The sequence below is a fragment of the Onthophagus taurus genome, chromosome 10, assembly GCF_036711975.1.
Source record: "Onthophagus taurus isolate NC chromosome 10, IU_Otau_3.0, whole genome shotgun sequence".
Classification (NCBI taxonomy): domain Eukaryota; kingdom Metazoa; phylum Arthropoda; class Insecta; order Coleoptera; family Scarabaeidae; genus Onthophagus; species Onthophagus taurus.
Genome location: NC_091975.1, coordinates 8,881,092 through 8,895,420, shown reverse-complemented (window position 1 = coordinate 8,895,420; position 14,329 = coordinate 8,881,092). Strand labels below are relative to the sequence as shown.

The following is a 14,329-nucleotide window of genomic DNA, read 5'->3' as shown; positions in this document are numbered from 1 at the left end:
GTTTGGAAAAGAGATATGCTTTCCAAAAAGCTACCTACCGCTTCCAAAATGTTAGATACTGCTGGAAAAGACTAATAACTACTTGGAAAGAAGAGATATGCCCTCTAAAAAAGGTACCTACTGCTTCCAAAATGGTGGAAAAGATTACAATCTGTTTGGAGAAGAGTAAATACTGCTGGGAGAAACTATTATCTGCTTGGAAAGACAAGATACTGTTTTTAAAAGACTATTAACTACTTTCAGAATGCTAAAATATTGTTGAAAAGACTTAGAGAAAGCTAAATATTGTTGGAAAAGACTATTTAGTGCTTCCAGAAGACTATATACTGCTGCCAAAACACTACTAAGTACTTGGAGATTACAATACCACTGGCTGAAGACTATTTACTGAAACTATTCTTCTGTTGAGTGATATCTTTCTGTGTCTCTTCTATTAAAGATTTAAAAATCGCTGCTAGAACACTCGATTCTTTGTAGACGGACGACCTAGCACTAAAAATATTGAAGTTTATTCGTGCGCCTAAAAATAATTTTGATTGAGGTTGATATTTTAAATCTGAAGTTAGTTATCATATAAAAGACAAATGGACAACTTCATGGTGTTCTTTTATGATGTATTCTTTATCAAAAAAAAAACATTAAAATGAACCCAAACATTATGTTGCTAGATATCGCTATTTTGTATATAGAGATATAGCATTTTAAAGCAAATTTGATGAAGATTTAACGTTACAAATAATTCCCGATCATCTTTATTTATTAATTTAACGTGATTACAGTTTTCTATTCCAAAAAGGTACTACAGTTATCAATATGAAATATAGATGGAGCTAATATAACACGTTAATTTGGGATTTCCCTTTACCTGCGCAAGCGCTTACATTTAAACATTCCAAACGCGGGACACTTTTTACACCGGTTGAAGCGGACAAACTTTGCCGGCCTTCAGTTAGCGTGTACCTTCAAAGGAGGGAAGGTTGTTGCCGTTTTAGAAATGCGCACGCGATAACCGTTTTAATTTACGTAGTTTTAAGATGTGAAAAGATTGAAAGAAAATTTTTGTCGCGTTTAAATCAAGTATAGTTCCATGCGGTGACGAGGTTTTCATCTTCGTGATAACGAAGAATAAGTGGACAAGATGCCCTTCGTGCAGCGGGTGGTCGAACCGAAACACCTCGCCAGGAGTACGAGTCTTTGGACGGATGATGGACGTCCAAGAGTCTCGGATTGTGAACTTCAGGCTGTTACGAATAGCACTCTTAGTAATGCCCTTAGACAACTCGCCTCTTTGGTTTTGGCCACCGAAGATATTTTCGCACAATTGGGCGGTGATCTTCAACAAATCGCTCGAAGATCGCAACGGCTCAAAGAGAAAATGGGGTTGATTGAAGAAAAATTAGCAACTTTCGATCCAAAGAAGGTTACAGTACGTAAGTGGATAACTCTTAATAATAATCTCTGAAATAAAGATAATTTTCTAATAAAAAAAAAAATTATATTGCATTCCAATGTCAGTAAGGAGGTGCGAGGAGAAGAAAAATCGGTCCAGACTGCGCGATCCGCTGTAAACAAACCCGAAGAACGAATCGAGAAGACGCAGCCTTGACTCCAAAGAGCCGCTCTTCTCCGTTCGTTGGGTTGGACGAAACCCCGCGTCCCTCCGACGCAAGATTTAGAGGCAAGGTCACTCGGGCCTTACCTGTGGGAATGCAGCCCGTTCAAAGAACCTCACTTTACTCTCTGCAAAATGGTAGATCACCCGAGATATACCGTTTTCTTTACATCCGGTCATTCCGCTCTGTTACATCCGCTAAGATAATTAGATTAATTCATACAAGTTTGATGACCGCAGAAAATTTTTTCATCCTTACAAAAGATTTTTAGTTTTTTTTAACAATATGATGATGTTTAAGGTAAAAGAGGAAGCTCGTTGAAGTCCAACAAGCTGACGTGAGCTTAAAATATCGTTATGGGGGGAGAAACGACTTCCTTCCGTGCAACGTTCCGTGTCTGACATCGTTGTGTGCTTCCGATCAGCTGTCCCTTTTGCGTCACATAATGTGGTTGGAATTTTCTTTCTACCTACAACCCCTAAGGGAATGTAACCGTCGTAACGAACTTCAAGCTTCACAAAAAATTATTTACCTGAAATAATTAAGGTTTCTATAATTCTTTTTTTAATCGTAATATTTGAGTCTTCATGAAATTCGATTAAAAAGTTCGAGACGACTTGTAGTGTTTGCAAAGGTTGTATCACTTTGTAAGTTCTCAAAGTCGAACCTGATCTGGAATTGGAAATCCCAGAGCAATTAAGATCACATTTAGACTTAGAAACTTGATTACAACAATGAAGATGAGCATGTTGAAGATCAAGAAACTGGTTATGACATGGATAAGATGAACGATTTTGGGCAACTGATGACTTAGGATTCACCAGAAAACCCCATAAGAGACGTCTAAATGGCTCAAATGATTTTGGTTCCCAATGTCATCACTTCCCAGAAAGTTAACAATTACTCATGCAGAACATCCATTTTAGTATCCTGCAGGAATTATTTGTTGTCTATATCCATAACTTTTTGTGGATGCACTTATTGAAGATCGTGTATGGCAATTTTGCTTGTTAACATAGCCATTCATCCAATTGTAGTCTTCTTCCAAACAAAGTCCACTCAGCCAAGAATCTTGACCTAAAGAAATCCTGACACAAAATTTGCCAAGTTGAAATCCGAGTAGTGATGTTCTTGGCCGATTCTTTGGCGTTTTCGTTGTTGTACGGGTCTCGAATTTGGTCATCAAACTTGTAAAAATTCTGACATTAAGAAGCCGATATACTACAATTAGACAAAAATAACTTATGGACACTTTTTATGTTATTTACAACGTTTTTTGTCAATAACATTTTATCCCATTATTTTTATTTGCCGAGTTATAACCCATTTTAATGCTCAAAACGTCTAATTTGAGTGTTTTTAAATCCATTGAGTTGGTAATAATCAGCAATGAGATAAAATCTTTTATGGATTCTATTTTTTGGGTTATTTAGAATGTTTTTTATCCAAAACATTTAATCCCATCATTTTTACTTTCTGAGATAATCAATTTTAACTCAAATTGTCTAATTTCAGTGTTTTTTAATCTTAAATCCGTTAAGTTGGTAATAATCAATAATGAGATAAAATCTCTTGCGGGTTATATATTTTTGGGTTATTTAGAATGTTTTTTATCCATAACATTTTATCCCATCATTTTTACTTTCTGAGTTATAACCCATTTTAACTCAAATCGTCTAATTTGAGTGTTTTTAAATTTCAAATCTGTTAAGTTGGTAATAATCAACAATGAAGTAAAATCACTTATGGATTATATTTTTTTGGGTTATTTACCATGTTTCTTATCCATAATATTATATCCCATCATTTTTACTTTCTGAGTTATTACCCATATTAATACTCAAAACGTCTAATTTGAGTGTATTCGAATTTCAAATCTGTTAAGTTGGTAATAATCAGTAATGACATAAAATCTCTTATGGATTATGTTTGTTTATGTTATTTACAACGTTTTTTCTCCATAACATTTTATCCCATCATTTTTACTTTCTGAGTTATAACCCATTTTAACTCAAAACGTCTAATTTGAGTGTTTTCGAATTTCAAATCTGTTAAGTTGGTAATAATCAGCAATGTCATAAAATTTCTTATGGATTATGTTTGTTTATGTTAGTTGCAACGTTTTTTCTCCATAACATTTTATCCCATCATTTTTACTTTCTGAGTTATAACTCATTTTAACTCAAAACGTCTAATTTGAGTGTTTTCGAATTTCAAATCTGTTAAGTTGGTAATAATCAGCAATTACATAAAATTTCTTATGGATTATGTTTGTTTATGTTATTTGTAACGTTTTTTGTCCATAACATTTTATCCCATCATTTTTACTTTCTGAGTTATAACCCATTTTAACTCAAAACGTCTAATTTGAGTGTTTTCGAATTTCAAATCCGTTAAGTTGGTAATAATCAGCAATGAGATAAAATCTCTTATGGATTATATTTGTTTATGTTATTTACAACGTTTTTTGCCCATAACATTTTCTCCCATCATTTTTACTTTCTGAGTTATAACCCATTTTAACTCAAAACGTCTAATTTGAGTGTTTTCGAATTTCAAATCTGTTAAGTTGGTAATGATCAGCAATGACATAAAATCTCTTATGGATTATATTTCTTTGTGTTATTTACAACGTTTTTTGTCCATAACATTTTCTCCATTCATTTTTACTTTCTGAGTTATAAGCTATTTTAACTCAAAACGTCTAATTTGAGTGTTTTCGAATTTCAAATCTGTTAAGTTGGTAATAATCACCAATGACGTCAAATCTCTTATGGATTATATTTCTTTATGTTATTTACAACGTTTTTTGTCCATAACATTTTATCCCATCATTTTTTACTTTCTGAGTTATAACCCATTTTAACTCAAATCGTCTAATTTGAGTGTTCTTTAATCTTAAATCCGTTAAGTTGGTAATAATCAGCAATGACATAAAATCTCTTATGGATTATATTTGTTTATGTTATTTGCAACGTTTTTTGTCCATAACATTTCTCCATTCATTTTTACTTTCTGAGTTATAATCCATTTTATCTCAAAACGTCTAATTTGAGTGTTTTCGAATTTCAAATCGGTTAAGTTGGTAATAATCAGCAATGACATAAAATCTCTTATGGATTATATTTGTTTATGTTATTTACAACGTTTTTTGTCCATAACATTTTATCCCATCATTTTTACTTTCTGAGTTATAACCTATTTTAACTCAAAACGTCTAATTTGAGTGTTTTCGAATTTCAAATCTGTTAAGTTGGTAATAATCAATAATGACATAAAATCTCTTATGGATTATATTTCTTTATGTTATTTACAACGTTTTTTGTCCATAACATTTTATCCCATCATTTTTACTTTCTGAGTTATAACCCATTTTAACTCAAAACGTCTAATTTGAGTGTTTTCGAATTTCAAATCTGTTAAGTTGGTAATGATCAGCAATGACATAAAATCTCTTATGGATTATATTTGTTTATGTTATTTACAACGTTTTTTGTCCATAACATTTTATCCCATCATTTTTACTTTCTGAGTTATAAGCTATTTTAACTCAAAACGTCTAATTTGAGTGTTTTCGAATTTCAAATCCGTTAAGTTGGTAATTATCAGCAATGACATAAAATCTCTTATGGATTATATTTGTTTATGTTATTTACAACGTTTTTTATCCATAACATTTTATCCCATCATTTTTACTTTCTGAGTTATAACCCATTTTAATCAAAACGTCTAATTTGAGTGGTTTCGAATTTCAAATCTGTTAAGTTGGTAATAATCAGCAATGACATAAAATCTCTTATGGATTATATTTGTTTATGTTATTTACAACGTTTTTTGTCCATAACATTTTATCCCATCATTTTTACTTTCTGAGTCATAACCCATTTTAATCAAAACGTCTAATTTGAGTGGTTTCGAATTTCAAATTTGTTAAGTTGGTAATAATCAGCAATGACATAAAATCTCTTATGGATTATATTTCTTTGTGTCATTTACAATGTTTTTTATCCATAACATTTTATCCCATCATTTTTACATTCTGAGTTATAACCCATTTGAACTCAAAACGTCTAATTTGAGTGTTTTGGAATTTTCAATTTTTTAATGTAATTTTTCCAGCATTTTAATTAATTTCCTTAAATATTATTATAAAGTCAAATAAATTAACTTTAAATATTTTTTCCTCCGTGAACCCTCAAACATCACGTGTATTATAATATCCATAAAAACTGTTCTCAATCTCCCCTTTTTGAAAGAAATGTCCCCTTAAATTTAGTTATATGACCGAAACGTGACTCCAATATGACAAAGAAGTAGGGATTTTGCAAAACGAGAAGATAAATATGTAAATGCGATGAGATCGTGAACTGAAACGGCAGAAAGAAACGAGACGTTGAAGACGTTGAGAAAAAGACGTCTTCTCGGATAGTGGGTTTTGTATTGCGTAATTAGAAAGTGGTCGGTGTCGAAGGCCGTCTGTTTGGAGTATACGATTTGCGAACAAAACACTTGATTCGTTGAGTTGAATTAAGTGACGTGTTTAAGTGTGAGATGAAAAAATAAGAAAGATGTAGGTCAGTTTGATTTCGGTCGCTTGGTTTAACCTTGGAAACATCAAATTTCATAGAGCACTCGTTGCTCGGATTCCTCGTCAGATTGCATAATAAAAATCCGGTGTGAAACTGTGAATCTCAAACGCCATATGGTTTCGCTACGTGTTCCGTTGGTTCACCTCGTTGGAAATCTCCTCCAAATATGGCATAACCACGTATTCAATTTTATTTTAGCGTAAATATTTTTTGAATGGTAATATAATATCTACCTGTAAACAGATTTATCTTGTCGTTATAAAAAAAATAGTCCCTCAAAGATACTAAATAAAAAAAGGTTGATAGATAACATGATAAAATCGTTGATAAGAGATAGTCGAGAACGTAGACAAATTGTGTGGTTGCCATAAATACAGGATAAGATCCTAGTATAGGATCGACTATTAGTCAACGGGCAATTTAGATCTGATAATTGTTGGGCATAGGAATGAAATACGCGCGGAGCAATTTAAACAGTTTGTAATTTCACTCGGACGCTCCAGATTTAATCAGTTTTGTTCGGTAAAAGACGAACAGAACGAAATAGCGCAACAGCACACAGTAGTTACACCACCGGTGGTTATTAACAGACGCCTTATCAAGCATCTCGAGTGTCCGGGGAGCCCGAGGGGCCCATTACGAACTCTTCTATTTAAACCCTGCGTGTACACATCAAGTTAGTAATAGTACAAGTTTTCGTTTTTTGAATTTACACGATGACGGTAATTTAAAGATGTATGGCTTTAGCAATGTTATAAACTAATATTTTTGGTGAACAGATGCAATATGTTCCTAATGATATGGTTCTAATATATAGCATAAATATGTTTCAAATGATATAGCATAAATATGTTTCAAATGATATAGCATACATACAGTGGGTCACTTAAGTATTTGTACACCTAATATTTTCAATAGAAATTGCAAAGGAGGTAAACAAAGTCAAATTTTAAACTATATTTTATTTACACAAATGAAAACAATAACAGAACTCTTAATAACATTTAAAAAAAAATAAACAGTTTATGAATTTTTAAAGATAATGAAATTTTTGACATCACAAAAGTATTTGTACACATTACCAAATTAAATCAGATGCCTCTTAAACCAACTATCTAATACTTGGTATGCATTCCGTTAGCATTTATAACGGATTGTAATCGTTTTGGCATGGACATTACCAATTTGGCTGTTATTTCTTGGGAAATTTTCTTCCATTCTGACTTCAGGTGTGTTTTTAAATCATTTCGATTGTGTATTTGATGTTTTCTAATATTAATGTTTACAATATGCCACAAATTTTCAATTGGGTTAAGGTTTGGACTTTGGGGTGGGTGTGGAAGCGTTTTAAGCCCTGTATATAAAAACCATTCCTTAAGGATCCTTGCTGTATGCTTAGGGTCGTTGTCTTTCTGGAACATAAAGCTGTCCTCTAGACCCATTTTACGTGCACTACTCAATAAATTATCTTGCAAAATCTTAAGGTAGGTTTTAGCATCCATAATGTTATCAATAAAGTGTAAATTTCTCACTCCATTGTACGACATGCTTTATCATTGGAATTAAATTTTTCGTTTGAAGATCTGTTTTTGCTTTTCGCCAAATCATTTGTCGGCCGTCAGATGAAAATAAGTTATATTTTGACTCTTTGCTAAAAATAATATTCTTCCAAAACTCTAGAGGTTTATTCACATATTCATTTGCAAACTGTAGTCGCTTAAGTCGATTTCGCTCACTTATGAACGGCTTTTTACGTGCTACTCTTCCATGGTAGCCGGCTTTACGGAGAACTCTTCTTACGGTTTCAGGATGAACCTCTCTGCGATATGTACAGCCAAATTTTGAGCGTTAGTTTTGGGATTATCTTGGACTTCTTTCAGAATAACCCGTTGTTCACGATCGCTTAGTATTCTCGGTCGTCCAGAGCGATGCATGTTTTCTACACTTTTGCTGGTGTTAAACTTGGTAATTATATAGCGAACAGTAGAGTGTGGCCGTTTAATAATTTTAGCAATTTCTCGCAAACTTTTCTTCTCTTTAAACAAGCCTATAATTTGTACTTTCTCCGAAATAGACAATTCTTTAGTTTTCGGCATTTTGACTCAAACACTGATACGATACGATAGGTTATTTATTAGCACGCGTCTGTAGGGATGTTATCTTAACAACAACTGATCTACAACTAACGCTTCGATCTTTGTGCGTGTCTAGACTTGTCCGAAATACTAGTGTACAAATACTTTTGTGACATCGTATTTCAGATTTTACTCTATATTCCATTCGGAAAATACTTATTAATTATTTCAAATGTATACTATTTCTCAGAACATATATCCGATTAGAGAAAATGAAAAAAAAATAATGCTTCATATGCTGTTTAGCTTTTTTTTAGTAAATTGGTCCTGTGCAAATACTTAAGTGACCCACTGTACATCCCTAAAATGTTAAAATTAGACGATCCTTCATAATAAAATCAACTATAACTAAAGTACTAAAACTGATGGAGGAAAACGTTATGAATGAAAAATATGCATAATGCATCAAAAAATCATAATCCATAATTATTTCATATGTATCTATCACCAGTTTCTAGTAATATGGCATAAATCACAAAATGTCAGAATAGGACGATTTTTCATAATAAAATCAACTATAACTCAAGTACTAAAACTGATGGAGAAAGACGTTGTGAATAAAAACTATTCTTAATGCACCAAGAAAATATAATCCATAATTATTTCATATGTATCTATCACCACTTTCTAGTGATATGGCATAAATCACAAAATATCAAAATTGGACGATTTTTCATAATAAACTCAACTATAACTCAAGTACTAAAACTGATGGAGGAAAGCGTTATGAATGAAAAATATGCATAATGCATCAAGAAATCATAATCCATAATTATTTGATATGTTTCTATCACCAGTTTTTAGTGATATGGCATAAATCACAAAATGTCAAAATTGGATGATTTTTCATAAAAAAATCAACTACAACTCAAGTACTAAAACTGATGGAGAAAGACGTGAATAAAAACTATTCCTAATACATCAAGAAATTATAATCCATAATTATTTCATATGTATCTATCACCAGTTTTTAGTGATATGGCATAAATCACAAAATGTCAAAATTGGGCGATTTTTCATAATAAAATCAACTATAACTCAAGTACTAAAACTGATGGAGAAAGACGTTGTGAATAAAACCTATTCCTAATGCATCAAGAAATCATAATCCATAATTATTTCATATGTATCTATCACCAGTTTTTAGTGATATGGCATAAATCACAAAATGTCAAAATTGGATGATTTTTCATAATAAAATCAACTACAACTCAAGTACTAAAACTGATGGAGAAAGACGTTGTGAATAAAACCTATTCCTAATGCATCAAGAAATCATAATCCATAATTATTGCATATGTATCTATCACCAGTTTCTAGTGATATGGCATAAATCACAAAATGTCAGAATTGGACGATTTTTCATAATAAAATCAACTATAACTCAAGTACTAAAACTGATGGAGAACGACGTTGTGAATAAAAACTATTCCTAATGCATCAAGAAATCATAATCCATAATTATTGCATATGTATCTATCACCAGTTTTTAGTGATATGGCATAAATCACAAAATGTCAAAATTGCACGATTTTTCATAATAAAATCAACTATAACTCAAGTACTAAAACTGATGGAGGAAAACGTTATGAATGAAAAATATGCATAATGCATCAAGAAATCATAATCTATAATTATTTCATATGTATCTATCACCAGTTTCTAGTGATATGGCATAAATCACAAAATGTCAAAATTGGACGATTTTTCATAATAAAGTCAACTATAACTCAAGTACTAACACTGATGGGTAAAGACGTTGTGAATAAAAACTATTCCTAATGCATCAAGAAATCATAATCCATAATTATTGCATATGTATCTATCACCAGTTTGTAGTGATATGGCATAAATCACAAAATGTCAAAATTGGACGATTTTTCATAATAAAATCAACTACAACTCAAGTACTAAAACTGATGGAGGAAAACGTTATGAATGAAAAATATGCATAATGCATCAAAAAATCATAATCCATAATTATTTCGTATGTATCTATCACCAGTTTCTATTGATATAGCATAAATCACAAGATGTCAAAATTAAAAAAAAACTATAACATAAGTACTAAAACTGATGGAGGAAAACGTTATGAACAAAAAATATTCCTAATGCATCAAGAAATCATAATCCATAATTATTTACTTAGCTATCAACAGTTTCTAGTGACAAAACTAGTATTTAGTACCTATTATTTTTTAAATTTAATAACTGTTCCAAGGAACAACACATAAATAGTTGTTCCAAAGTAACAGGTATAAGTATCAGTTAACATCTCTATATGGCTTTACTTTCTTGAAAAATAAAACCATTTGATTAGGGTGGATCATTTCTTTTTTGGTTTCCCTCCTGAAATTTCAGGTGTATTAATGAGTCAGAAAACGAAATTTAATAATACCTCCAATCATTGAATTCTAAATAACCTGAAGGAACATCTGCCCTCCCAGATTAACCCTCTAAAATTTCGCACCCCTGAGCGTGTAATTTTAACTTCCCCTTACGTAGACAAGAATACGTTATGGGGTGTTCTAGGAACTCTAAAAAAAATTACGGTGTTCATTCGAGTACCAGGTATAAAAGAAAAAAAAAATAAAATTGAATGGGTTCCGACAAAAGTTCGCATTCCTTGACGTCATTCAAGCGGCGGCTTTGTTCTATAGACAATAATCTGTTAACCGGAAGTAGTTAGAGCGTAGTTCCTTTATGTTTTATTATTTAAATTTATAACTTTGTGCCACAAATTTTTTTGTGTTTTTATCTGACCTATCATAACTTTATTACTCCTCGTAATTCTTTTTTTTTGGTTTTTGTTTACGTTAGGATGAAGTGTAATTAAATCGTTCCCTCCCTGAAAATAGCATTTTAACGTTTAGATAAAAAATAAACGTAAACGGTATTTTAAAGACCCCTGTTTAGTTTTCACATGACTGGTGCCCGCGAGAGCAAAGAAAAAAAAGTTCAGTCACTGTAAAGTAAATATTTTTTCAGGACACCTCCGCGCCTAAGTAGACTTGAAATGTTTTTTTTATGTACACTTTATGGGTTTCTTCACCGGTGTGTATACTTATTTGATAAAACCGATACAAAATGAATAAAAAAAAATCGGTTATTACGAACCGCATAATTATTTATTTTTTAGAGGGGGATTTTTGAACGTTAGACAAGAATCAGGACCATCTGCCCAACTTGTTTTGCTTTTAAAAAAATCCTCATTGTCAAGTGTTACCCCTCTTCAAATACATTTTATTTTTACTCACCATATTGCTTGGTTTAAATCTAGGTTAGAATATCGATCATACAAATCCCCACAACTCAGCAAGATCCCTTAAATCCCTCAATACATTCATTAACCCAGTGCCCGAAAAGTAGGGCAAGTGTACACAATAGATTTTTCATGTATAACAGAAATTTCAAGGGGGATGCTGATCCCGCCAGGGAATTCAGATATTTTTCTTTGCACTTGCCCACACACACACTATTGAATCGTATTGTTATAACTTTATCGAAAGGAGGGATTTGCGGCTGGGAAAAATGTTGTTTCCTCGCATATGGTAGTTAGGAATATTTGTTGAACCGTTATAAATCAACGGTTAGTCTACAAACAGTGTGGACATAATACTGTTTGCTCGCTTAATCTACAAAATTAGCTAATACAGGAAACTCCGAGGAGACCTGAGTGTTTACAAGCAGGAAGAAACCAATTTACTTCATCTTTCTGTAATAATGGATCAGTGGACATGAGAAAAGGAAATTTAAGTAGCATTCACTTATTTAATGTATTTAAATAAATATATTTATTATAAAATTGAACATTCTAATATTAAAATTTAATCATAATTTTGATTAATTAATTCTGCAACATCTCAAAAAACGCAATTGATAGGCTATATATATAGCCTATAGCTGACAAGATAGCCAAATATGTGGTAATTGAATATGGTAAAACAGTAGTTACATTTTTGAACTTCCTGTATAAGATAAATCGATGTAACCAATATCTCAAACAACTCAAAAACTAAAAGGTAATAACATGTCTCTATTTTTATCTATAAAATCAAAACTTGCAATAAAAACCATATCATTCATTCCATTTAAAATAACATACTTAAGTCAGTACTTCGTTATGGAACATCCTGTATGTGCATATGATATGAACAGCATCTAATTGAGAGTCAATTTGGGTTAATTTGATCAATGGGAGTCATAGCAATTTAAAACCACTGAGTACCACTCATATTAATTTGGAATTGTTGGAAATCAATTGAATTGGGATAAAACTTTTTGGGTTTAGGCGAGTGGTTATAACTCGGAAATTAAAAATGATGGAATTAAATGTTTTGGATAAAAAACATTGTAAACAACCCAAAAAAATATAATCCATATGAGATTTTATGTCATTATTGATTATTACCAACTTAACAGATTTGAAATTCGAAAACTTATAACTCAGAAAGTAAAAATGATGGGATAAAATGTTATGGACAAAACACGTTGTAAATAACATAAAGAAATATAATCCATAAGAGATTTTATGTTATTGTTGATTATTACTAACTTAATAAATTTGAAATTCGAAAACACTCAAATTAGACCTTTTGAGTTAAAATGGGTTCTAACTCAGAAAGTAAAAATGATGGGATAAAATGTTATGGACAAAAAACGTTGTAAATAACATAAAGAAATATAATCCATAAGAGATTTTATGTTATTGTTGATTATTACTAACTTAATAAATTTGAAATTCGAAAACACTCAAATTAGACCTTTTGAGTTAAAATGGGTTCTAACTCAGAAAGTAAAAATGATGGGATAAAATGTTATGGACAAAAAACGTTGTAAATAACATAAAGAAATATAATCCATAAGAGATTTTATGTTATTGTTGATTATTACTAACTTAATAAATTTGAAATTCGAAAACACTCAAATTAGACCTTTTGAGTTAAAATGGGTTATAACTCAGAAAGTAAAAATGATGGGATAAAATGTTATGGACAAAAAACGTTATAAATAACATAAAGAAAAATAATCCATAAGAGATTTTATGTCATTGCTGATTATTACCAACTTAACAGATTTGAAATTCGAAAACACTCAAATTAGACGTTTTGAGTAAAATGGGTTATAACTCAAAAAATAAAAATGATGGGATTAAATGTTTTGGACTAAAAACATTGTAAATAACATAAAGAAATATAATCCATAAGAGATTTTTTGTCATTGCTGATTATTACCAACTTAACTGCATTAAAATTCGAAAACACTCAAATTAGACGTTTTGATTAAAATGGGTTATAACTCAGAATGTAAAAATGATGGGATAAAATGTTATGGACAAAAAACGTTGTAAATAACATAGAGAAATATAATCCATAAGAGATTTTATGTCATTATTGATTATTACCAACTTAACTGTATTAAAATTCGAAAACACTCCAATTAGACGTTTTGAGTTAAAATGGGGTATAACTCAGAATGTAAAATTGATGGGATAAAATGTTATGGATAAAAAACGTTGTAAATAACATAAAGAAATATAATCCATAAGAGATTTTATGTCATTATTGATTATTACCAACTTAATAGATTTGAAATTCGAAAACACTCAAATTAGACGTTTTGATTAAAATGGGTTATAACTCAGAAAGTAAAAATGATGGGATAAAATGTTATGGACAAAAAACGTTGTAAATAACATAAAGAAATATAATCCATAAAAGATTTTATGTCATTATTGATTATTACCAACTTAACTGCATTAAAATTCGAAAACACTCAAATTAGACGTTTTGAGTTAAAATGGGTTATAACTTAGAAAGTAAAAATGATGGGATAAAATGTTATGGACAAAAAACGTTGTAAATAACACAAAGAAAAATAATCCATAAGAGATTTTATGTCATTATTGATTATTACCAACTTAACAGATTTGAAATTCGAATACACTCAAATTAGCCGTTTTGAGTTAAAATGGGTTATAACTCAGAAAGTA

General features: G+C 30.9%; 1 protein-coding gene across 4 annotated transcripts in view; it reads left to right on the top strand.

The window, feature by feature from the left end:
- The window catches only part of LOC111428884 (NHS actin remodeling regulator GUK-holder), a 63,004-nt gene that overhangs the window by 1,789 nt on the left and 46,886 nt on the right, over window positions 1–14,329 (top strand). For 2 of the 4 annotated variants that reach the window (XM_071199497.1, XM_071199496.1), the window contains exon 1: window positions 927–1,430. The exons of 1 other annotated variant lie outside the window; for it this stretch is intronic. In XM_071199497.1, coding sequence (XP_071055598.1) covers window positions 1,139–1,430 — 292 coding nt within the window. In that variant the 5' untranslated portion in view covers window positions 927–1,138. Of the gene's footprint in view, window positions 1–926; window positions 1,431–14,329 lie in introns of those variants that run through there. One more of the 4 variants, XM_071199500.1, reaches the window with a different exon arrangement.